The sequence below is a fragment of the Netta rufina genome (assembly GCF_964035555.1).
Source record: "Netta rufina genome assembly, chromosome: 5".
NCBI classification, from domain to species: domain Eukaryota; kingdom Metazoa; phylum Chordata; class Aves; order Anseriformes; family Anatidae; genus Netta; species Netta rufina.
Window position 1 is genome coordinate 44,504,739 of NC_140128.1, and position 25,637 is coordinate 44,530,375.

General features: G+C 46.7%; 1 protein-coding gene across 1 annotated transcript in view; it reads left to right on the top strand.

The window, feature by feature from the left end:
* Nucleotides 1-12,253: 12,253 nt before the first annotated feature.
* The window catches only part of SLC67A1 (solute carrier family 67 member 1), a gene marked incomplete at both ends in the record, with an annotated part of 56,073 nt that continues 42,689 nt past the window's right edge, over nucleotides 12,254-25,637 (top strand). Inside the window, 4 exons of the mRNA XM_084287936.1 lie at nucleotides 12,254-12,436; nucleotides 13,756-13,853; nucleotides 16,158-16,303; nucleotides 17,023-17,155. Of these exons, the coding sequence (XP_084144062.1) occupies nucleotides 12,254-12,436; nucleotides 13,756-13,853; nucleotides 16,158-16,303; nucleotides 17,023-17,155 (560 nt within the window). The remainder of the gene's footprint in view (nucleotides 12,437-13,755; nucleotides 13,854-16,157; nucleotides 16,304-17,022; nucleotides 17,156-25,637) is intronic.

The following is a 25,637-nucleotide window of genomic DNA, read 5'->3' on the forward strand; positions in this document are numbered from 1 at the left end:
TGTCTCCCCGCCTCTGAGCCCCTTCCCCCGGCCGCCCCGCTTTTAAACCCCGCTCCCCTCGAGGCCGAGCAAAACACCCATTAGCAGCACGGCGTTGCCCTGCCAGCAGCCCGCCGCGATTGGCGGCGGCCCCCCCGCCGCCCCCCCGGCCCCCGACGGCAGCCCTCCTGCCCGCGCCCTCCATTGGCTGCGCCGGGCAGCGCCGCTCCGCCGCCGGCCGCATTGGCCCGGCCCGGCCCGGCCCCGCCGCATCGGCCCGGGGGGGGCGGCCCCGGCGCTGGCCCGGCCCCGGGGGGGCGGCCGCGGAGCTCCCCCGCCCGCCGCCGCCTTTGTCTGCCGACGGCCGCGGCTCCGCCGCCGCCTCCCCGGCGATTTTCGGGCTTGTTTTTATCCCCTCCCTCCTGCCTTGCCAGCCCGGAGGGGGGTGTGTGTGTGTATGTCTGTGGCATCATCGTTATGTTTCAGCCTTTTTACTTTTTTAATTATTATTATTTTTTCTTTTCCCCGAGGGGACGTTTTGCAGCATCCGTAGGGCGCGGGGGGGGGAGGGGGGGGGAGGACAGTGGGACCGCTGCCGGCTCGGGGTTTTTATTACGCTGCTGCAAAACAAAGCGGGATGCTTGCAGATCTCAAAACAAGCTGAGGGCTATTTTTAAAAATAGGACTGCTCGGCTGCATGGAAGTAATAAGTCGCAGCCTCGCTGAATAGAAATACATGAAAACCACAGCATTTTCCTCTCCTAACTTTTAAACCCACATAATACATGTTTGTTCACTGCAGATGAACTAATCTCGCTATTGTGTTGCCACGGATCAGCTGGCTTGCACTTCACATTTTCTGCAGGTCACTGCAGTCATTGCCTTTTGTTGTTTTGGGATGGGGGAGCGCAAAAGGAAGGGGGGAGCAGAGGGAGCATGATTGGACACGGTGCCAAAACTGGGCTTGGAGCACCATCGTCGGAGGCTCGGTGCCGCGGTGAGCTTCTCTGCAAGCAAGGAGGGAAGATATGTACCCAAGATGCCCTTTGCCCCTCTGCACTGTTTTCCCTGTGTCTGTGGCCATTGCCAACCACATCTTAAGCCTCACTCCCAAGGAGTGGCAGGGCCCAGTGGCGCCCCCTGTTTGGGACCCGTAGTGTCCCCAGTTTGGGACCCATGAGGCCAGGGAGTGGTCTTTCAGCACCCAGGCTTTGAAATGTCACAGTGAGCTTGGTCTCCCAACATCATTTCTGATGTCTGTGGGGGCAGGAGGGCTCTCAGGCAGAGCTTTGTAGGTCTGTAGCTTTGTAGTGGTGAGAAGACGACACCACAAACATGTTCAGGGTGCAGGTCCTCTGGGCACGCTTTGGTTTGTGGGTCATGCCCCAGGTCACTCACTTCACAACTCAGTAGCACAGGTGCTTTAGAACAGGTGAAGGCGTTTATCCTTTTTAAGATAGCTGTTTGGGTGTGTCTCAACAGGTACTCTTGGTTTCTTGTGTGAGCCAGACTGATGTGGAAGTATCACAGTGTCCTTCCTGAAGTGGCCCCCAGGAGGTCTTCTGGCCCAAGGGATGTCGCCCGAGCAGCTCCCAAGAATGGGTGGTAGGTGAGCGTGGATCAGCGAGGGTCAGGCCAGGGCAAGAAGAGAAGGCAAGGAACCATGCTACTGTGACGGGGGAGTGCGTTGGCCATGGCACCATGTCCAGCTGAGCCACCTCTCCCCACCCAAAGGGGCGGGCTGGGTTTAGAAATAAACTGCACAGAGCGGGAAACCTGCTGAAAAAGTGCTCTCTATTCAAGTCAGAGCAAAATGGTGGTGGTCGAGTCCCTGCAGACAGGAGCTCTTTGTGAGGAGCCCTTGCTAACCTGCTGTGGTCCTCCTGGACGCCTTTCCTGTTTTCAGCCTCCTTGGTTTTATGCATTCCTGTGACAGAGGCTGAGCGAGCAAACTTCCCTGCTATTTGCAAGATGTGGGCGTGCGCTCTGAAAACCTTCGTCTCAGGCCTTCCAAAGCATTTTCGGAGGTTAGCCAATATTTACGTAGCGCTCAAGGGATGCGAGGAGCTCTGCTTTTAGCAGGAAAGTGTTTGCAGGGGTTACCACGGGTGGGAGGCCGCTTTGCCTTCCAGCTCACCTGGGAGGTAATGCAGGTCGAGTTCAAGGTTTTAGTGTCTGGTGGACTAAAATCTTCCTCATTCCTGGTGTTCTCCATCTCTTTGACGTGATTTTATTTACTTATTTTGTGTGTGTGTGTGTGTCTGGTAATATTACATTGGTGGTGACAATGGGGGGGACTTTCTGCTCGCAGCTGCCATTTCTGGCAGTGTCTGAGCTTATCTTCTGCATGGAAGATGAGCATCTAGCTTGCGCACGAAGGGAGCGCTGTCTGCACAGAGATGTGGTGTAAATTTAGTGAGTTTGTGAACTTTAAGGCCAGAGGGATATGGTATGAGCCACTAGATGAGCAGTTTACCCAACATGAGCCACAAAGCCTTACCCAAGGGCCCATTCACTTCTTTGGAAATTCCCGCTCCAGTGTAGAGTGGAGGAGTCATCATTACGCTTAGAACAATGCCTGTAAGAATGAAGCATTTTTGCTCAAAAAGGCCGATTAGCTCTGCATACCCAGAACCATATCTGCTGATGTTGGAGAAAACAATGACTTGAGTATGTATTCCTGCTGGCTGCTCTGTTTTGGAGGGTGAGGGAAGGAAAGCGAGCTCCTTTATGGCTTGTATATCATTGCAAGGATTGTGACTACAGGAGGTTTACTGTGTTTGTTCCTGTTTGGAAGGAGTCCAGGGTGGCCGTCAGAGCCAGGGCCGAGGTTGCTGCCTTGGCAGATAGGGGAGGAAAGGTCCTCATGCTGCAAAACGAGTGAGAAGCAAGTGAGCCCATTGAGTAATGTTAAGGTGTTAGTAAGGTAACAAATCAAAGACCTCCTGTAATGTCATTCTGGCAGGGCTGGTGATTGTAGAGCTGCAGTTTAACTTCTTCACAGTAGAGGGGTGGTGGAAGCAAACACATCCCCATGACACTCCTCCATCTGCTGGAGTCTCAGCATCTCCTGCATGAATGGTCCAGTTCTTGAAGTACTGCCAGACAAACAGACCCAGGTTCTGGGTTCAAGGCTTCTACTTTGGTCCCATCTCAGTTCCTTAAACAGAGCTTTGTCCTATACACCTAATAATGGTTAACTCAGAATTAATTTAGTGCAGTCTAAATGTACTCGCTTCACTTCAGGAGCTGTTGCATATGATAATGGTTCTAGCAGAGATGCAGAGAAGTAAACACTAGTACTTTATCACCCGTGCAATTCTCTTTTACTATGCATGTGATCACACATGGTTTGCAGTTTTGCGTTTATACCAGTGGCAATTTTGTGTGGTACTTTGGAGTTCTGCTTAAATAAGCCACAACTGAAGTCCAAGCCAGTGCAGGCTTTCAAGGCTTCTGCTCTGGGCTCTTTTACCATTTAAGTGACCTTTCGAATTATTAAAGCCCACGTACATTCAGAACAGCAATAAAAAGTCAAGTTATTTGATTTGATAGCTAGGCAGAAACATGCTAGTTCAGGGGTTAAAATGTGGGCGGATAATTTGAACAGAACCCTGAAAAAATGCTGAAAAAAATGGTTTTGTTCAGCTTAGATTGCTGTATGTTCCTTGTTGAATTTTCAAAATCAATCAAACACTCATATCTCAGAAAAGCGCTTTATTTTATTTAATTTTACTTAATTCCCCTCTTCCCCCTCCCCCATTTTTTTTTTTTTTTAATTTCTTCTTGGCTCTGGGAAGAAGCTAGCCTTGCTGTGCTGCTGCCCCTTTGCTTTTCATAGTGGATCCATGGTAATAGCACTCTTAGAATAGCTTTTTGGTTCTCTTCCAACTAGGGATATTTTATGCTTCTATAGGTTGTTTCTAATTCCTGTATTGGGGGAGGGTCTATTACCCCAGTTTTATTCTCAATGTACTGTTTCTTAGGTGGGTGCTACATCGATGCTGGCAGTTGTGCATGACTGCTGAAGGAGATCGCTCATGGCCTCAGCTCCTGCAGGAAGTACCTGATCCAAAAAAACAAGCCCAGAAAGAGCAGGAAGCACACCAGGAGTATCCTCAGATGGATCTCAGCCACATCTAAAGGAAACAAAACCTACATTAAAAAATAATAATAATAAAAAAAAAAAAAAATCCCAGCCCTGGAAGATGCAGCCTGACCGTGCCCGGGCTGGCCCCGATGCACGGGGCAATGGTGCCCTCTAATGTCGGCCGGCCCGGCAGAGCCGCCCGCTGCCCCCCGGAGGTGCCAGGTGCCCGGGTGGGCTCTGGCAGGGGCTGCGGGTCTTAAATCTGTCAGGAGCGTGCAGAACTGCCAGGGTACCAAAATGCATGGCAGCCAAATTCACCCGCATCTAGGTTTCGCAGGTTTTTCCGAGCCCGTTTGACTCCTTGGCAAGACCTCTGGATGGGAGAATGCCTTCAGCTCAAGCTGTGAAAATGAGGTTAAGGTGCACGTCGTCCAGCTCCCCAGGCTGGGCTCCCTCTTGTTTGCCGCTCCCTCCGATCCCCGTGATGGGCTGTGAGATAGCCTGCAATGACGCAGCGAGGTGAGATAATTCCCCCCACCCCCTGGCCTCCCGTATGCAATTCTTTAATTAATTTATCTCCTCGCCTACAGCTTTACGTTTGTGTTCAGCATAGTAACTTTCTGAAGACGCGGCACTGAAGCTTTCCCTAATCTCAAGAAGTGATCGTTTTGTAATCTGCCTCGTGGATTCCTGGTGTTAACGTTGCTGCAGGCTCTGAACAAGGACCAAGTACAACACAGCCGGCGGTGAACCTGCAAGGGAGTGGGTTGGTGGGCTCCCAGGGGGGATCCATCATGTTCCTCCTGCAGCCAGTCTAACTGTACGGAGGCTGCCCTGCCCGCAGTACGGTATGTGTTCAGATAGGGCAGGGAGTTAATTGTAGCTGGCGTAGCACTATAAACACGCTTATGTCATGTTGTAATTGGCTCTTGGTGAAACAGCTTCACAAAGGTGCAATCAAAGGCAGGCTTTTGCCCCGATGCTAGTAGGTATCTTGCTGTCCTCCAGCAGGCGGCTTTGCCAGCAAGAGCATTATGATTCTCTTGGTCAAGTCACACAGTATCATATTCTGCACAGAGTCTCCCCATGTTGTTTAAAGTCAAAGAGAGAATCTTATCTCCAACACAAGCATGGTTTCTGTCCTGGGAAGAACATAAATGAGCACTGGTTATTTATAAATAAGCATGTGCTCTGCGCAGCAAAGCCTGTGTGTACGGTGGCACGTGGTGGCATTTCAGACTGACGTGGTACAAATACTTAGAGCATGAACCATGTTCTCAAACATTGTCATAACTGAGTGAGTCAGAAACAAATGTGTTTGCTAACAGCAAAAGCAGCAGAGGAGCTGGATGCAAAAGACTGAAGGAAAAAGTCCCAATAGCAAACTTAATCTAGGTCCTTTCTTCTTGGCGTACCACAAGCACTGAGCCAGTCCATGGTTTCTGAGCATGCTTCCAGCAAGGGGGATGCAGTGGTGGCTTCATTTGTGTGGAGCTGGATGGATTTTTGGCAAATGATTTATTGTTGAGACTCAGGAGGAGTATAATCCTTCATGCTGTCCTGGCTGTGTTGGGCAGAGAGGAGTGGAAATGATTAAATCCTTCTTGTTTCATCTTGACGGTTAGGAGGAGAGAGTCTGGGCAGCATTGCAGAGGAGATTGGTGTCCCTTTGAATAGGAATCTCCAGCACCTGGTCAACACAGGAAGGCAGTGGGAATTTCCTCCTAGCACCCTCCCTTACAGGGACTAACAGAGATAATCCTACTGCTGTCTGCTTGGGCATTAGGAAAACAAGCTGGCCACTTGTTGCAGCAGCACCTTTTTTCTTTGTTTCAAATACCTGAGTATTGGCAAAATGCTCTGGTCCCACCACTGCTTTGGCAGGGCCGGTGCTGAACCTGCTTGGATTGCAAATTTGCAGGGTTTGCTTCATTTCTGGGAAAGGCCTATGATGGGTCCTAGTTTTAGTGCACGGAGACTTTGATGTTGAGAATCATGTGCTCTGGAAAATGACTGTGTGAAGCAGAGAGCATAGCTCCAGGTGAGCTACTCTTGTGCTATTCCAGCCCTCTCCAACAGCATGTATAGTTTGGTCTGATTCTGCACAAATAGGAAAATCTCTTTCAGCGGGCCTAGTACTGTTTCTAACTTCTAAAGAAGTTCTGAAGAACTGCTGTAAGCAATGAGCCCAAAGTTATGTTGATTTCTTTTTGTGTTGGGCAAATTCAAGCTGAGGGAGGGTGGGAAGGCCAGGAGGAAACAGTGAAGGGTCTCCAAAATCTTCCTGTGGTTTGAACTGAAATGTAGTGGAGAAACCATACCTCTTGTATCCCTAGCTAAAATCAAAATAGTGAGTGTTATCCCCAGGCAGAGCTGGCTACAGCTTCTATGCCTGGTATAGGTGATGCGAGCCTGGCTGGCAAAATACAAACACTGCTGGTGTCTGGCCACCTCAGGAGATGTCACCATCTCTGAGCTGCTGATAAATCCAGCCCTGCATGCTTATGCATAACCCTCCTCCTTTGTCCTGCCTTGTCCATGTGTGAGCAGTGAACGTCTGCACTGTAGGGTTGTCCAACCCACAGAGCAGAAGGAGCTGGGCATGGGGCAGCCACCCCCTTTTCTCCACATCCCAAGGAATCTTCATGGAGGTCTGGAGACCTCATGGAGAAACCAGCCAGAGGAATGGGAGGGGATGCACGTCTCCCCTGGCCCACGAGCAGATAGGGGTTTGTCTGGGAATGTAGAACAGACCCTCCTCTGTGCAGGGAAACCACGGTCGGGATGTACAAGGTTTTACAGACACATGCTTTGCAGCTCTCTAATTGCCTTGTGCAGAAACATACATTAGCAGGAACATTAAATACACATCCGTGTTTTGTTTGTGCTGGGTATAGCTTAGTTGGACGGCTAACCAACAGAGAGATTTTTGTTACATTGTGTTGCTGGTGGTCTCTCAAATGCCTGAGAGTTATAAATCAGGCAATTGTTTGATTCTGACACAGGAAAATGTTTTGGTAAATGCAGGAGGCTCAAGACTAGCTGAAAATGTCTCAGGCTCCCATTGTTTGCAGAATGTAATGTGTGCAGAGGAAATCTACAGCATTCCTGTGACAAACCGCAACAAGAAGCTTCATACAGCCCAAATCATTTACAATTCTCATATAAATTATAATGGCTTAAATGTTATTTAAATGATAAACAGCTTTTGCATTCCAGACATTGCTGTGATTCCAGAAGGTGGCTGTATAATACCAGTTGAATGAAACATTGCATATTGAGGGCTGAACGTGAGGCTTTATTTGCCTGTATCCGTTTTTGTCACATCTAGCATGTTCTTTGGATAAGGACCTTGGACTCCCAAAGCACTGTGTGTATCTTGGAGCGTGGGGCTCCATCCATTATCCAGCAGTGAGCTGTCTGGAGGTCAGTCATGCCAACGTGCCTGTAGGCTGAAGACACCACCCCAGAGACAGCAGAAGTGTCCATCACTCCTGGCCATCCCCAGGGGCACCGCTGGGGGACATCACCCCTTGCCCAGGAGGGACAGAGCCATTGAGAGACCCCATGGGCTGCAGTACTCACCCGGCCTAGGATTTCAGTGTGGGAGGAGCCTTTTTTTCTTTTTTTTTTTTTTTTTTCCTTGCTGATTCCTCGGTAACTCAGTATGACAGACTGCTGGAGGCTGGTGGCATTTGCTATCTTTTCAGGCTTTCGCTTGGAGGAGTAGGTTGGTGGCTGATCTCCAGATTTGGCCAGCACCCCTTCTCTTTAGGAGCAGCTAACTGAAACTCAAGGGCTCTCCATTCCCCCAGGAGAGATTTGGGGGCAGAGATGAGCCATGGCAGCTCCTGGGAGAAGACTGTCCCAGCAAGGTCCTGCTGGAGCTGGTAAGACTGGATGGGTGCAAAGAGCTGAGAGTTTTCATCCTATTTGGTCATGTTATTCTTGGTGTGACTCTCCTGAATTCAGGCTGTGGTATTTTTTCCAAAACCCTTCTACAGTTGACAAAGTCTTTACCCCATGCGCTTGTTTGGAGGTCAGATTCCAGCATTCAGAAATGTTCTCTTCTGGTTTAATTTATCCAGAGTATGAGAGAGGCAGTTTCTACTGCCCTGTGGTTAAGCAGCAGGACTGGCGTCCAAAGGATGATCAAATCTGATTCCAGCCTCTTCCACAGACTTCCTCTGATTTCAGACCAGCCATCACACCCTGCTGGCTGTTAGTGTCCCATCTGCAAGGCAAGGAAGATCCAATTCTTTTCCCTCATCCAAGTCTGGAGCTCTTTTTGTGTTTGCAAGGCACCAGACGGGGCCTTGGTATTAGATGGAGCTTTGGGACTTTACCATTAAAAAGTCAGTAATAACCAGCCCTATTTCAGATAAAATGTGATTTGCAGTTTAATATGCTAAGTAACAAAGACTTTACCAAAAGAATGAACAATGGGCTTTTTCCATTTCACAAAATAATTTGCCAGGCAGAATAAGCACACCAGCATTTTTATAAAAACAAATTATAAATAATTGCTTTTTGCAATTTAATACACACATAGAAAGAGCCAAAGGAGTTCTGCAGCCACTGGGAATCTGATTTCATTGCCGATTTGGACTGTCTCCGTAGTTTTTATGAAAATCCCTGAAGACTGTGCTATTTTGCTATTTTGTAAACTAAACATGGCCTTTTTTTTTTTTTTTTTTTTTTTTTTTTTTTTTGCTGGCCATGTGGATTCTTTTTCCATTCATTAGCAAGCTGCTTTTTTTTTTTTTTTTTTTTTTTTTTTTTTTTTGTGAACAATTAAACAAAAGAATAAATCAGTCAACAAGCATGGGACATAATTCTGGCTGTCCTGGGCCATATACACTCTTATTTGCTCAACAGTATAAATCTTTCAGCAGACTACAGATGAGCCCATTGCACTTGGGGGTGGGGAAAGGAGGGATGTCCCGATGCACTGAGTGACACCAGCCTGTGGAGCACCTAAGGTTCTCATTAGGAGAGCATTTCTTGACCAGAAGCACTGTGGTCTCCTTCCTGGGCTGCTCCTACAGTGCAGGTGGGTTCAAAGGTATTTGGGAATTGCTTCAGGGTATTGGTTCCTTCTCTTCTCCCATACTTTGGACATGATGGTTCCCAGGGTGTCGTGTTTCCATAAGGGTTCTTGTTTGGTTGGTTGTTTTTTTGTTGTTGTTGTTGTTCTGTAGGAGAATTTGACTCATCCCACTGTTTTTTTATTTTGATTTGTTTTTTCTTTCTCATAGAGGGAGAGCTCACATTGACAGATGATTTGATGCCTGAGAGATGCCTATCACTGCTGGCTAGCACTTCTGTGCCCCTTAAATGCTCTTTTGAGGCTGTAAATCTTGTTCTGACAGGTAAATCCCACCCAGAGCACTTCGTGTAATTCCAGGTCATATTAACCTTCCTCTGTCAGAAAACTCAATCTGATGGAAGGATCCAGGACTCATTTCCTCACGATTTACCCTTTTTCAACCAATATTTTCAACTGCTGGTGTTGCTGTGGGTGGGTTTCCCCTCTCCATGTAGTTTTAGCTGGCCTTGCTTCCCATCTCCAGTGATTTGAGAAAGATTTTTGCCCAAGTAACATAAACACTTAGTCTTTACCATTTTTTAAAAGATGTTCTCAGGTTTCTCACTCTATTTTTCCACAGATCACCAGATAAATAGGCCTCAGGAAAGCTATACCAGGGAGGGCAACTATAAATACTTCAAAATGTTGAGAATAAGTGTCAAGACTTAATGCATAGCTAATAGCCTAATCTGCAGTTTAATCACAAGACCTTTACATTTATCTCCTCACTTGCTTTCAGTGCAATCTCCCTGGGATATCTGTCCATTTAAAGTTTATTTATGCTACCCAAGAAAATTAATCTGCTATTCATAATGTATTCCTCCCCATTTTTAAAATTAAACTTTGTTCTTTAAATATGACTTGTCAGTGGCTGAGTGCTACATGGGGTGTAGTCCACCGCTAATCCAAAAAGTGCCTTTGCCTTAAAATGCAATGCCAGCCTACACCACCCATTATATCATTATCATTACAGATACAGACGAGCTGGCCCCCCGCTGGATAAATCCCCTGGGCAGGATGAGGCTCATCTGTGGAGGGAGAGGGCATTTGACGGAGAGCGGCTGCATGTGCAAGTCATTGCTTTAGTGGGATCTGTTTTCAGTTGCTGCTGAGACAAACTTACCAGTCAAAATATTGCAGCTTTTCAAGTCCAAGTTAGCAACATTTCCTGTAAGCAGTGTTTTACATTGTATTTGCGTGAGTCGCTTTTGTGATTGTCTCAAAACCTCGGTAAAGAGAGCTCTGTCATTAATTTTACTCTTCTATTCAATGCTGGCGATTCGTACATTGTGCCTGTCCAGTGCAAACCAGGAAGTTTTATTTGACAATGTTGCTGCTGTGCTGCAGGAAACCCAAAGAGCAGAAAAAGCCATTGTTCTGTGCTTAGATGAACTCAATGCCAGGCACCAATCCTTTGCTAAATTGGGATGCACTCTGGGTAACCTTCCTTCTTCAGTAACAGATATGACTCCTAAGCTGCCCCGAGCTGGGTCTGCTCGAGTGGTCGCAGTGGTATAGGAACGTCACTCCTTAAAAGTGCTTTTTCACTTGCTCCAAATGTGTTTGCAGAAGGTTGTTCCTGGGCAGCCTCCAGCACTATGGCACCAGCCTCTGGTGAATCATTAATCTCTTGGCCTTCCCCTCACTCACCAGGAGTCAGAGCCCAACAGCCTTCCCCAAATCACCAGGCTCTGCGGAGTAAGAAACTGCCCAGATGTCTCACAGCTCCTTCTCCCTGGGCTTAGCTAGACACCTGGCAGCCCTGAGATCTGCTCCACGTGCAAGCCAGCAGAGGTACGTATTTGTCTCTGGATTCAGCCTTTGTGGTGAGTTAAGTCTCCGTTTCCACACAGAGGTGCTCCTCAACAAGCAGCTGGTTGATGTGCTCAGTGATGGAGCCTCAAACCAGAAGGTCTGCAAGAAATGTGAGAGCTGGACTTACCAAAGCCTTAAGAATTTCAAGAAGTCAAACATTCACTTGTATATGTGCTAGGAAAAAAAAACAACAGAGCTGAGCCAGTGTGTTTAAGCAGGAAAGTGGACGAGGTCTCCTGAGGTCCCTTCCCAGCAACAGCTCCACAATTCTACAAATTCAGGGTGCTGGGATCTCTGTTTTCTGTTCCTCTTTAAAATACCGATAATGCTCAACCAGACCTCCAGGCTTCAGCAAGTAAGCAAACAAATAAAACCCGAAACAGACAAGCAAGGAAACAAACAAACAACAACAAAAAAAACCCTAAGCACTCAAGCAAGCAAGCAAATAAACATAACTCCCAAAGGACAAATGAGTCTTGTTTGTTTGTTTTAATCTTCCAGTTTGCAGTCAGCCTCCTAATTAGTGTGGATTTAATACATTTTTAAAAATTTATTTATGTTTTGGTTTTGGCTAGTAATTTGTAGTCTGAGTGGAGTCATATGTGAACATTTCCTAGCTCAGGCTCTCTATAAATTTTTACCACCTGGTGCAGTGGGGAGAAAAGGTTCAGCTGGAGATCCTGGTAAAAACAACTGGAGCTGCATGTAAGAGTGGTGTTTGGCTAGTATCTATGTAAATATATTGTTGGAAGTATGAGGACTTGGAGCAGCCACTTCGCTGTGAGCTTCACTTGCAACCTCCAGAAATGAAACCTAAGTGCTTTCCATGAAGGATAAAACCAGTCATCTCTCCTGAGCCACCAGAGACTATGGAAGTGAAAGAAGTGAAGGAGTTAAAGAGCTGAAGGCTTTGTCACATGCTCTCGGTTGGGGCAACGTCCACTTTTACCCTGCTGGGGTTCTCAAGCCAGTCTTTGCTGTGATGGTCCTCTGAGCAATGCCTACCTGGGACAAGGCTGAAGAATGAGATCAGTGGCTCAATGAGTGGTTGCCTTTGATCCTGCCTGAGAAGTAAATGAAAGAAAGGAGGTTTTAAAAAAAAAAAAAAAAAAAAAAAAAAGAAAGGAAAGAAAATCCCTGCCGATCTGACTCAGCATATTTCACACTGTTAAGCTTTGAACTGTAAACACAGCATTTGCACCTTTTGTATACTCCACTTTCCCAGCCAGGACGCACTTTGGTGCCACTTTTCAGCCCAGCAGCCTGCAGTAAGTGATCCCATGAGCACTGCGAATGAAAAAGCCATCTCGGGGGGTGAGGAGAAAGCCTGGAGGATGAAGAGTGAGACACAGGGTGAGAGCAACCACATGGGAGAGCTCAAGAGGGGACAAATCATCCTTGTCACCTACCTGATAGCAACCATAGAGCTGACCTTCGTGTTCATGCAGCTTGGAGTCATGCCTGTGAGTACGGGTTGCTGGGTTTTATGGCACTTCTTACCTTCAATGCTAATTGTGAAGTCTTCTAGCAAAGTCAGAAGGGACTTTTCTAGAAGAAAAAAAAAAAAAAGAGGAAAGTATATTCCTATCTAGTAGGTAAGCTGTGACTGTATTGAGGGTGTGCAGCTGCTTTATTGTACTGCAGCAACACCTAGAGCCCTTTCCCAGTCTGAGAGCCCTGCTTGAGGCTGATATCTCCTGGCTGTTTTTGCTAGGGTGGGACCTGGGAGTGGTGAGAGACCCAACAAGCTGTCAGAAGGGCTCAGAGGTAGGTTTTCTGACAGCATTATGCTCTCACCGCAGGGCAAACTGCCAGCAGTGAGGAGTAAGCGTGGCTTGAAACAGTAGGAGCTCTTGGATGTGGCTGAGCTAAGCAGAAGGATAAGAGAAGGGGTGGAGGGACAGAAGCTGTGGGTGGTGCTGAGTGGGCAAAGGAGTGCATCAGTATCTCCTGTGGGTAGCAGAGATGCTGCCGCAACCACAGAGAAGGGAGCAGCAATGGTCAAAATATGGCTTGTTGGAAAGGAGATACAAGTGCAGTCCCCATCTCTCCAGGCCCTGTATTTTGTGTGTCTTTTTTTCCATACTCATCCACTTCCTGGTGTTTCTTTCCAATCTGTGAGTTCCTGGATCCGTGACACAGCTGTCCGTCCTTGTCTCTGGTCAGTCCATGCTTTCTGGTACATCTCTGCTGCATTTGTGCCTCCAGAGGCAAACTGCTCTCTCCTTCCAGGACCAAAACAACCCCACAGTGTCCTGAGCCTGTAGGCTGGGAGTGTTTATTTGTGGTGGCTCTTCAGGGTTTGCATCTCTTTTCTTTTTGTGGGCATCTCATGCAGACCAAAGGCCACATTTTTGCCCATACGTTGCTTGCTTTGTTAAATATCTCCAAGACCTGGGTGTTGGGTCTGCAGTCAGGAGAAGGCTGGTTAGTGCCTACCTCATCACTGTGTGCAGAGCCTGAATGGTAAAGGGTCTGCCTCAGGTTTGGCTGTGTTGGACCACAAGTGTAAAAAGCGATTCAGATCTGACACCTGGTTCTAAACTGATGGTTTTGATCACATTCTGCTTATTTTCATCAGCAGATGATATGGGCTAGAGGCTTTGTATTTTTTTCAGAAGCCTGAGACAAAAAAAGTTGCATCTGTAGGTATGGAGAGCTGAAGGAAGCAATTGTTTGAAGCCACAGTCCTCTATGTGCAGAAACGAAGCTCTTTTTTCAGAAACATAATATACTTCAATTCCCCTGATCCATTTTTTTTTTCTTTCTTTTTCTTTTCCAGTACTTGGCAAAGAGCCTGGGTTTGGATTCGGTGGGGTTTGGCTACCTCCAGACAACCTTTGGTGTCCTCCAGCTCGTGGGAGGTCCCATTTTCGGAAGGTAAGGGAGAACAATTCTCATGACCCTTTTTATGGCTGAAAAAGGCCAGACTTTTTTTTTTTTTTTTTTTTTTTTTTAATATTTTAATCATAAAAACGTTTAGTTCTGGTTCATGGTCCTGTTGAAGTGTTTGAAGACTTCATAAATGAACAATGGGAAAATAAATACTGTAAGTAGAAATACCACAATGTCGAAGCAACCTTTATATTAACTTAGCTATGTTTTAATGGCACACATTTAAGTGTAACAATATACTGGGAACAGGCTTAAGCCATCAGAATCCTCAGAGCCCAGGTCCTAATGGCTTAATCCTGCAAGCATTTTATAAGCACGTGTAACCTTAGAAATGTCCTGTGACTGGGAAACTTAGGAAAAAAAGGTATTTATTCTTGTTAAGTAGAACTGTCAATGAAAAGACTGAGGATCATGTTATTTCTAAGGCTGAATCTCACTGAATCTACATTAGGGTGTAATACAGAGCTAAAATTCCTCAGAGTTTGGGTGAATTTTTAAGAACTGATCTATCTACAAGTTCATCTGCAGTAATAGGAAAAGAGTGGGAAAGACTCAGGTTTTCTGCCTACATCATGGGACATTTGTTCCTGTTCTTAATGAAAAGTGAATGGCAAGAAAAATCCTAGAGTGGTAGGGGAATCTATTCCCTGAAAGCAGAAAACTTGAACTAACAGTGTGATCCAGCAATGGGGAAATTAAAATGAGACTGAGAAAAATCTAGCTTTTCTCCTTAGTTCTGCTGCCAATCAGCAAGTGATGTATGGATATGGTGCTAGTATGCACTGTAAGTTTCCCTTTGTGGGATTTTACCTTTGTGATTGACTTGGGTTGTGAGCTCTGCTGTGTCCTCTAGTAGGCAGTGTGTAGCATCTCAAAGCCTTTTTATGATACCATAATGCCTGTTTTAATACTTGAATGTCCATTTGAATGTTACTCCTTTTAATATAGAAAACTAGAGAGTAGCATTTATGTTCTGGACCTGAGATATCTGATATCTGTTTTTTTTTCCTCTGTGCATGTCACTCACTAAGGTTCAAAAAAGACACTGAAGGGAATGGGAAAAGGCAAAGAAAAATTCACGTGTGCCTGGCTTCCTACTGGTGCAAGTGTGTGTTGCCAGATTGAAGCCAAAATTTGTGACGTAGATTTGAGATGAAAAGGATTTTCCTATATGTGAGACTGCTTTGTCCTCAATGTGAATGTAGATAAAGAGAAAATGGGATGGATAAGAAATAGAAAAACGTTGAGTTTAGGTCAGTTCTTGTACATCTTGCCTGGTGCTACCAAACAGCCATGATATGATGAAGCACTGAAATTACCCTTTAAAAACAAAACCAAAAAAGCCTTGGACTATCCAGTAGATTGAGGTCTGTAGGTTACAAATAGCTATTATAAGCTTCCCTGAGTTTAATGGAAGTAGAAGTTCTGACCTGAGCCTCCTCCTTAACATTAGTCCCTCTAATTCCTTATGCTTAACTCTGTTTGCAGACCAATCTTGGCATTATTTGTTTGTTTTTAGTGGAAGCACCACTAATTGCTAGGCAAGGTAACACTGATCTTATAACTGTGATATGCAACTTCAGTTAGGGGAAGGGAAAAATATAAATGAAAAACTTAATCTAAGGCGTGTTTTATAGTAATCTTAGTCCTAGTTTCTAAGAACCATTCCTATAGTACTCATGGACATGATCCAAATTAGCTTTTTTAAGTACCTTTAAAGTAAACCAAGGACTTGAATAGAACCTGAACAAAAAACTGATTTGACTGTTTTGTTATTTCTGTTTTGTTTTGTCTTCCTTAAATTGAAGCAAAACTGATCTACTATTGTGAAGTCTTTATTAAACCTAAATAAGAAACTATCTGTTTTTCTTCAGTGATGCTCTGAACATCCTCTGGAAACAATCTGGGACAACTTCAATCTCCAATGAACCTCAACTTAAAAAAAAAAAATAGCTAACTTGATTACCTGGTCTCAAATGACTCAGAGCTGAAAAATAAAATTTGAGGGCACTATGTGCTCTGAAATGATAATATTGAATGTGTTAACTGTACACCTGCTGAGCTGCTGCACCTGCCTCTGCTTGTCAGGTCTTCAGCAGTCCTGAGATAAAACACATTGAGCTGGGCTCTGATTACCCAAACCGCCTCTGGGAGCTAAGCACCCCTGGAAATCCCATCAGTGCCTCTTGCAGGGTCAGTGAGTGAGACCAGAGTGGCTGTGAAATCCCACCTGGGTGGGTGGACCTGCCCCATCCCATTTCTGACAGCCTCACACTGTTTCTGTACTAGGTTTGCAGATCAGTTTGGTACCCGAGCTGCCTTAATTCTCTCCTGTGCCTCTGGAAGTGTCTTCTTCTTGCTCCTGTCCATCTCCACCAGCATCCCCATCCTCTTCCTCTCAAGGCTGCCAGCTGTGTTCATGCATGGGCTACCAGGTAAGGTCAGGCAGGGCCAAGGGACTTTCCAAATTGCTTTTATTGCCTGGCTCCCCGCTTTGTGCTCATGTTGCTGGAAGTCAGTGGCATAAAGGAACATTTATGTGTTCAGACTGAAACAAAGAGGACATGAAGCAGCACTTGTACTTGTTATGGAAAACAGGGCTGGCTGCCTGTAGTCCCAGTCTGGTCTCCTGCCTGTTTGAGCAAACTGCTTGGACATCACCACTTGGGCACAGGCACCAAATGCTTGCTGGCAGCAGCACTATCCCAAACTTCTCAGCTGCCTTCTTGCAACCAGGACGTTTTGTAGGAGAGCTTTTCCCTTTCTCCTGCTGAAGTGAGCATATATACCACATAGTCAGTGATATGTGGTTACAGAAATGGCTTTTACTTCCTACAAAACTATTCTGATTTAGACTGACTTCCCTAGATGTCTCTGTTAAAAACCACACCACCACCTTTAGCTACTGAAGTTCATGCAGCTCATACAAGAAGATTCATGTTGGTAGGGTGTCAGCTTCTTATAGTCACTCATGAAGTGGTTTTGGGTGCTGTTTCCTGCAAATACGGACTTGATTAATTCCTCTCACTGGTGTGCATGAGCACAGGGCTGCAAGGACAGTTTTGTGGCAGGCACTGCTTCTGCGGCCCATAAACTTGTACCCACTGGTCCGAGCCCACAGCAGGCTTCTTCCAAGGTATTTGTTTCCTTGCAGGTGCTCAGAAGGTTATTACAGACCTGACAGCTCCTTCCCAGCGTGCTGATGCTCTGGGGAAGCTGGGTCTTTGCTTCGGAATAGGAATCATCATCGGCTCTGCCCTAGGAGGGATCCTCTCCACCAAATTCGGGTGAGTGATCTGCTCATTTGGTGTTGGCCTTGCTGCAGCAATTGGGGGAACAGTGGAGGGATATTTTGCTATTTTCACCCCTTACCAGTTTTTGATGATATTGTTCTTTGAATGAAGCAGTGTGCCATCTTCTTGTGCTGGGCAAGGGTATGGTATAATTCATAGTGTCCAGAAGGCTTCTCTAACTCTTACTACCAGTTCTTCACTAAGTTTTAGGGCCAATAAGGCGAAGAACGCTCCAAACCTGACCCCTGCTGTAAGCTGTCTTTGCATCCCACTGTGCCACAGCCCCAGGGAGGATTGGTAGCATTACACCTGTGCTGGATAATGCAGTTGTAGACCCTCTCTTGCCATGTTGGTAGCAGTAGAGGTTCACATCAGAACTCAATGTTTTGCTTCCCATACCACCACAGAGAACTACTTGCTGCAAAGCAGTGCAGACTTCATAACCTGCTCCTAAGAAATAAAGTTGTATAACTGAGGAGTGGAAATCTGATGCAGTGTGAAACTCCTGCTGACACTGATGTGCTTGGAGGGATGCTGAATACAGAACAAGACCTTGGGGAAGGGGAAAGCAAGGCTGCAACACTGGGGGAAAGAGATTGAGGAGGTCTAGCCCTGAGACAGCAGGGTTAGGGAATGAACCACACATCTTTTTTGCATACTTTCTACTGTCTGATACAGGCAGGCATGCCTGATATAGCAGGCTGTTACCTTTTATGTGCTGAAATTGAAAAGAAATTCCTGCTTTTACTGAATTTATTAGTCTCTGTTCATTACTGGTGGAGAAAGCTCAAAGAGAGCACTGTATCAGGGAAATACATGTGGCTGCAATCTTCCTGAGGGAGATGCCCTGTGTTTCTGTGAAGGTGTTGGGGGTAGAACTTGAGAACTTCTGAGTATTTTGCTCTACTTTTCTTATGAACCTTAGCTTCTGTAGATTTAGGTTAGCATGGAAATATTTTCTTTTTTAACCATCGCGAGCATTATAGCTGCTCTGCAGTGTAGGCTAGAGGGTTAAAAAAAAAAATAATAAATCATCGGGGGAAGCTTGTTTTCCAGGCATCATTCTCGTCCTGGGAGCAACCCGTGTGGCTGGCAGGGTGCTGTGCCCGCTAGGTGGCACCGTTGGCTTGTCCCCCAGCTCTGCCTGCAGCCGCCACCTCCGTGAGTTGCTCCCTGACGCGATTTCACTGACATCCCATCTTCGTGAGCTTCAGGCACCGAAGTCATATGGCAATACTTTTAAATTATTATTATTATTCAGGCCCCGAGGCCTTTTTTAGTGCCATAAGCGCAGTAAAATGTATATAGGAATGTCACCTGGGCATTTTGTATAGGTGCAAGTGGTTATGGTGTTGGGAATCGTGCACAGAGCTCTGAACCCTGTTGTGTATCCACATGCCCTCGTGCCTAGTGATGCTGCTTTGCATCTCACACCTCTGTAGAGGTTGATTAAATAAGAGACGTTAACGTTACTGTGTTAAACAGCAGCTCCTGAAAACTCTGCTGCCTCTGCCTTGGTAGAACCACAGAAACTGCTGCAGACAAAATTTCAGTTTTCTTCCTTCTCCTTGGGTTATTTCCCATGCATCCAGTGGAGGGCAGCTTGAGCTTGCAGTTTGTGCATGGCTGATGGAGCATCCCATCACAGGGATTTTGTGGCTGCTGCTTCTGCCATCCCATAGCAGGACTGGGGAATGCAGTCTGTCAGTCTTCCCCATGAGGATCTGTGCATCCCACTGGGAGGACCGTAGGACTTCCCATGCAAAAGAGGCAAGCCCACCCCAGTGTGCTGGTGGAGCCTTTTTGGCACCCCCCAGCATTCAGAGGGTTGGTGTGGATTTGTAAAAAGCAGCTTAGGGATGAAGGACTGCTCCAAGGAAGCTGCCCTGGGTGTGGGGTAGTCACCTTCTCCATTGCAGAATCCTGCCTTTTCTCTGACCTTGTGCTTAGCTCCTCCACCAGACTTCTGTGCAAAGATTATAGGTGCAATCCACTGATATTTTTTGAAAATATGTTGGCTCAGATCAGTGGTAAGCAGAAACTCAGCCCTGCATGCTTCTCCCCCAACAAGCTGGCAAAGCTCTGTGCCATAAAACAGCCCTTGGAGCATCACTGGTGGCTTCTGGCTGTGTCTGAGACCTTGACCTGGAGGGAAAGGAGTGGGCGTCACATTAGGAACATACTCAAGGATCTTTCGTCCTGTAGCTGCATCCCACAGACTGGTTATTAATCATCCCTCCCTGTTTCCCACACTGGTACAGGAAGGCTATGGAGCTGCGTAATCGCTTCCCTTTTCCATAGAAAAGTGACCCAATCTGCTTCCTTTGAAAATAAACATTTCTGCTGTGTCATGGAAGAGCAAAGCTGGAGATTTCTGTCCACTCGGCATTCTTCGCCCTCCCTCGCTACAAAGCTGGCCAGCTTTCCCAGTCTGTTGACAGCGTTATTCATATGTTAGTAGTGGTTTGTATACAAAAGAAGGGGTAGAAGTCAGTCTCAGTTCCTCAGCTGATGTCATTTTGGTATTATTCCGCTGTATTGTATTTACCATTGATGTACTTGACCTAAAAAGCTGGTCTGTTATTGTTTTCTTTGCTAGGATAATATTTATCAACCCTTATTTCTTGAGGGAGCCCCAAGAAGGAAGTTGAATGACTTGTTCTGACTTGTGTAGGACTGCTTGGATGTCAGATTCAGACATCCACTCCTAAGCTGTGGCCACCAGCTCCAGCCTTTCTTCTTCTCTGAAGTACACTGCTTCTCCCCATGTTTTCCAAAACTTTGAGTGAAGCTGTAGCAAAGCAATCATCAGTGAAATGTGGCTTTGGTTTGTGCAAATCAAAGAGCCATTTGCCAGTTGTCTTCACCCTACTAAACTTAATTTTTGGAGGCCTTACTGTTAATATGTGGCCCAGTCCTCTCACCTCTGAAGAGTGCACACAGCTGTGGAGAACAAGTTGTCTGTGGGCAGCACCATGGTCAGGCAAATTTAAACCACCTGAGGATCAGGTATAAGCCAATTAGCTAAGATTACAGCTGTTTGTGATAATTGTCTGGAAGGTGTTTTCATGTTTATGTGCTTTCTTAATTGATGTTTTCTGGTCATTGGACAGTTGGATCAGGATTGTGGATGTAAATACCTAGCTTGAAACTAACTCCTGTAGTTCAGCTGAGGTCTCCAGGTTGCTGGTGAGCCTGCAAACTCTGTCACAGACCATCCACAAAAGGGGATTTGGAAAAGTAGCTCTGTTTTGTGCTGTGTAAGGGTTTCCCCCCTGCTAGGCGTTTACTGGGAAGCTGCTGGGGACCACAGGCTGAAGGCCTGCACCATGGGAGAGGTGGCTCTGGGCTGGTAGCAGGCTTTTGTGCCGGTGCTGTGGGTGAAGAGTGAAAGTGGAGGGCTGGATTAGTTTTCAAAAGTGGAAAGATGAGCCTAAGGTAGTTAATTACAGAGATCTCATCCTTTCTTCTGGGACTATGATTAATTGCGTTTGGCTTCTTTCTTCTTTCTTTCTAACAAGGATGTACAGAAGCTTTGCTGCATGACCCAAGATTTGTTTGCTTTCTATGGACAAGGAGAGGTTTCTTCATTTTAGTGACTCAGCTTTAGGCTTAAATCTCTTGGAGTAATTATTCTTTTGAACTTGGGATTTTCCTGGCCAAACCCCTTTGGTCTCTTATTTAATATTATTACAACAGGCTTTGGGGATGGTTTTTTCTTTTTCTTTTTTCTTCCTGGCTGTACTATTATCCTTCCTCCTCAAGGGGAAAAGAAGGAGCTTGTTCGCCTGGAGTAGGGAATTGCATTTCTTTTCAATAACCCATTTGAACCATGTCCTCTGGCAGGGAATTTCTCATCGCTTAGCGGCCGAGTGGAAAAACTGTGGGTGTTGAAAGGGCTGAAGGTTGGGAGCTGGGAAGGCAGCAAAGGGTGAGAGGGTTGCACTCTGCTCCTGGACAAAGCGAGGCATTCTGCTGCCTGCAGCCATTCCTGCTCCCTTCCAGAAGAAACTGTGGTATTTCTCTGCCTGGGATGAGGTCGATCGGTGGTGCTGGCACAGGCGTTGCTTTGTTCTTTGTGTCAAGGGACTTTGGGAAGAAGGAGGTGGCATCTGCTTGCCAGTAAGCTGTCCCCAAGCTGCAGTGTGGTCTGTCACCATCAGTCAGGCTCTGAGGTTCTGTAGGAGAGATGGGGAGGGAATAACAAATTGGGCTGTTTGTCATGGAGCTGACAGATTAGGGAAGGTGTGGAGAACCTCAAGAAAAAAATAAAACCCAGGAGATTCAAGCTATTTCTGTTCATTTACTTTGTATGACAACTGTTCCATTTTTGGAAGCCACAGGCACAAAGATGGTCTGTAAGGTTTATGTTAACCATCTCTGGCTAGAGGATTATGCACCTCATCCCTCCACAAAGTGTTGGGTCAAAGTTGAGGTCTAGGCCACTTCTGTCTGACATCCCCTGCAGCTGAGCTTTCTAGTTCTAATGATTTGTTTAACCTATTCTTGAACCTGAGGAATGCCTCTGCACTTTCGGTGAGTTTACCTAATCTTGGACCTTTACAATGGAGACAGGTGAACCTAAATTTGCTGTTCAGGCTCCAAATGGCTGATGGAGAGTCACAGGCACTCCTATGGTATGATTTACCTCATTATGAAGCAGGCCCAAAGCAGCTCAGGGGACCTGTCTGTCGTGCAAGCTTTCTGTTTAATTTCTGTGTCGCAAAACTTGAGCTCTGGCCATGATCGCTATGCTGGAGTCTAATGTTGCACTGTGAACATGTTGGAAGCCACCAGGATGCATGCCCTGAGCAGTTCCTCTTGTCCCTGCTGCTTTGTTGCAGCAGACAGGCCTGCAGCAAGCTCATCCCTGGCCCTTCCTGCCTGCAGACCTCAGTCTGACACCTCCTACCACATCTAGGCCACCAATAGTAGGTGTAGGTCTGCTGGTTTACACTTATTTACGCATTTTAAGACCACACCGTGACCTCCTTCCCCCTTTGCAGGCAGTCAGTAAGCTTAGCTTCCTTCTAAGGCCTGGTCTGAACTTCAGCAGGAGGAGGGTGGCTGATGGGGCTGAGAGCTCCTCTTTGGTCCTTCACCCATAGGTGGGGCCCTTTCCCAAGGGAGGAGAACTGGGGTTCAAGGCAGGAGCCAGCAGCTCATAGTGGGGAGAGCTCATGCCTTGTGGCTGCCCTCAAGGGTACAGGGCTTGGGTTGAGTTAACGGGATGCTTGTATGGCAGCCCCTTCCCTAGTCTCATTGGGAAATGCCCATTTTTCTCTGAAAACCTCATTCCCCTTTAGTGTTTTTTTTAATTGCAGGGGTGTTGGGGCTCTGAGCTGGCTTGCAGTGGGATGTCTTCCTGCACCCTCCTTCCTCCTGGGCACCTTGGGTTAACTGCTTCCCCTTCTCAGGGAGCTATGCTAAAAGGTCAAATGTGCCTCATTCATTAAAAATTGATTAAAGGGAGAAAGTGTCCAGAACTTCCTTGTGTGGCTGGTCTGTGCAGCCTGGATGGAGAGGTGAGGTTTGGGGGCTGTTGGGGTGTTCCTCGCACCAGAGCTGTGGGAAGAGGAACCCCTGGTGTGTCTTGCAGGTCAGTGGTTACCCCAGCAGACAAAGCACTGAGAAATGAAAGTGCAGTGGGAAATATTTCTACCTGTTCCCTTCTCCAGCTTTCATTGCAGCTTGTGTGCTGGGGGAGGACACCCTGCCTCACCTCCCCACGCCTGCAGCCAGAAAGCGAGGGGGTGGTGGCTGAGCGAAACCCTGTTTTGTGCGCCTGGTGGCTAGATTGCAATCAAAAACGTGTGTGTCTGCCAAGCTACCTCTGCTGAACTTATTGCGGATACTTGAATGCCGCTCCCTCAGCCCAAGCTCTGGTTTTCTGAGTTGTTAGCTGGCTTTCTGCAAGGCTGTGTCAAGGTGGTGGGTGATTGCTCTTCCCAAGCCTGGTTTGACATACCAAATAAGTGTTTAAAAAAGTAGGAAACCCAAAACAATGGGATTCTTTAGAAAGGCACAAGGTATTTTGGGCTTGGCCTCCTCAGCAGAGGCAGTGCTGAGGGCAGAAGGTGACCCTCACTGTGCTGGTCGTACAATAAGGCAGTGTCTGCTCATGACTCACTGGAGCTTCATCTGCTCTTCCCACTCCTGGAATATTTCATGACCAGGCAGCAAATCCAGCAGTATTGCTAGGGATTGAAATCCAGGGAAATACTGTTTTCTTTGTTAACACAAAATAGAAAGCACAGAAAAGTCTGTGGTTAAGTCCCTCAAGTGGGATTTGGGACTTGGCTCTGCTGCAGTTTTCCTGTGATGCAAGTAAGTTGTCCCGTCCCTCTGCGGTGGTGTTCCTTGAGCATAAAATGGGGGCAATATGATGCTTTTTCCTTCCCTCTCCTAATACATTTATTATACTGCTGTTTAGATTATACAGTCTTTGGGATGCAGACGTCCCCTGTCACGAGTTGTGTGCATGCAAATATCTAAAACCTTGGAAGAGTGCAGCCAGTTTTTCCTGGATGTATCCTCTTCTGCCCCTGGTGTCCTGAGCAGGCAGAGGTTTAGCGAGCACAACTCACATCCCATTTTGGTGGGCTTGTTTCTTTTTTTTTTCTTTTTTTTCTTTCTCTTTTTTTTTTTTTTTCTTCTTTTTTATTGCTTATCAGAAGCATGTGCTAGCATTTTGCTGTTTCAGGAAAAAAAAAAGAGCTCAGCCAGCCATAAAGCTCAGAGTGGGGTAGGGTCCACCAGAGGAGGGGGCTGAAGCACAGGGCTGAGCCCAGCAAGAGTGGAGGGACCTGGAGGGCAACGTGGGATGGTGAAACCTTTCCCAAAGTCATGCATGCACATGTTATATGGACAGCTCTCCTTTATGTCTCCTAATTCTATAGATTCAAAGGGTCATGCTTATGTTTAATTCTGATTTGCTTCAGTGAATGAACCCAGCCCTGTGGTGGGAGAGTGTGGGGAGCTCAGAGCAGGAAGGATGTGGTGCTTGTGTGGGAAGAATGATTGGACAGGGGAGGGAAGAAAGGTTGGGATGAATGGGAATGTGTAGGTCTGGCATGGGAAGGCTGGGCTGGGAGGAATTAGGTCTTGGGGGCAGCAACCTCTGGCTTGAGAAGCTGGGGGATGAAGTCTACAGGGAAAGGTGGAGAGCTTTTAGATCTAGCAGGACCTCTGGAGCAGCAAGGGGCTGAGTTTGGAAGGAAGTAGCACTTTCAGAATGGACCTTCATTTGTGGTGGAGGGAAGAAGGGGAACACCCCCACTGCTTTCCCCTGCTTTCCTGCTGCCTGAAATAAGGCTGCTGTATAGGATGGCCAGAAAAGCCCCCCTTTTGGAGAAGTTTGGGGTTGGAAGCTAAATCCTCCCCTATAGCCATCCTTACCAGATGGATGAGGCAAGCAGGAGGCTGGCAGCAGGATGGGAAAGGGCAACGCCTGCTTGTGATGGGACGCTGGTCCACTGCGGGTGAAGGTCAGGCTGCTGGGATAAGGATGCTCAGAGGGAAATAAAAATGCTGTGACCTGCACATGAACTATACCAGCTTCTGTGGCCCCACCCAAGGCTTTCGTTTCATTGCAGGCTCTAAATGAAACCCTGCTCACAGCCACTCCACCAGCCTGCAGAGTCAAAGGTATGTGAAGCATCCCAGCACTGAGCGCAGCCAGAGGGCAAAGGAGTTTCTGAATGGCCATCTCCAGGCTCACCCCAGCTTGCTGGGGCTTGTCTCTTTAACCTGACAAATCATGTGTTATCACAGCCAGGGGAGAAGGCATCTCTAGCATCAGGGAGAAGTGCTCTCTGCAGTAGTTATTACCACAACAGGCTTGTGATCACCAGGTCTGTGCCTCTGGGTGGCCACGGACCATGAGGTTCTTTGCTCCTGCTGGTTCCTCAGCAAGCCCCAAATCCTCTTGAGACCCTCCTGCACTTAGCAGCCACTTCTTAAATCAGCCCCAAGTAGCTTGTCTCACTGCCCTTCTTGCTTAGGAGGTGGCTTGCATGGCCGAGAAGACATATGGACCCCATACATTCATTAGGAGGATTAGTTTTGACTGTAACCATCCTCCAAAGCAGAGCCACAGTGATTAGGCTTTGCAGAAATGACAGTGACTATCTTTCAGCCTCCCACTTGGGCATGGCTAAGGTGGATTTTCAGAAGACAGGAATTCATAGCTTTCAGAAATCTGGTCCGTTTAATGCAGTTTACGTTCAGGTTGTAAAAGCATTTTTGAGCATTTGAGGCAGTATCTAGGCTTGTTGTTTGCTTGTTATTACAGCAAGTATTGTCCCAGTTTTAATTTATTTTTCTTGGTGGTGAAGGTTTTATACATTTAATCCTTTGTGGTCTGTATGCAGTATTAACTCTGTCTCACTAAATATTTCTCTATTCCCTGATGTCCCATGCTGAAACTTTGGGACAAATTACTTCATAAAATTTTGCTCTAAACCCTATTGAAGTC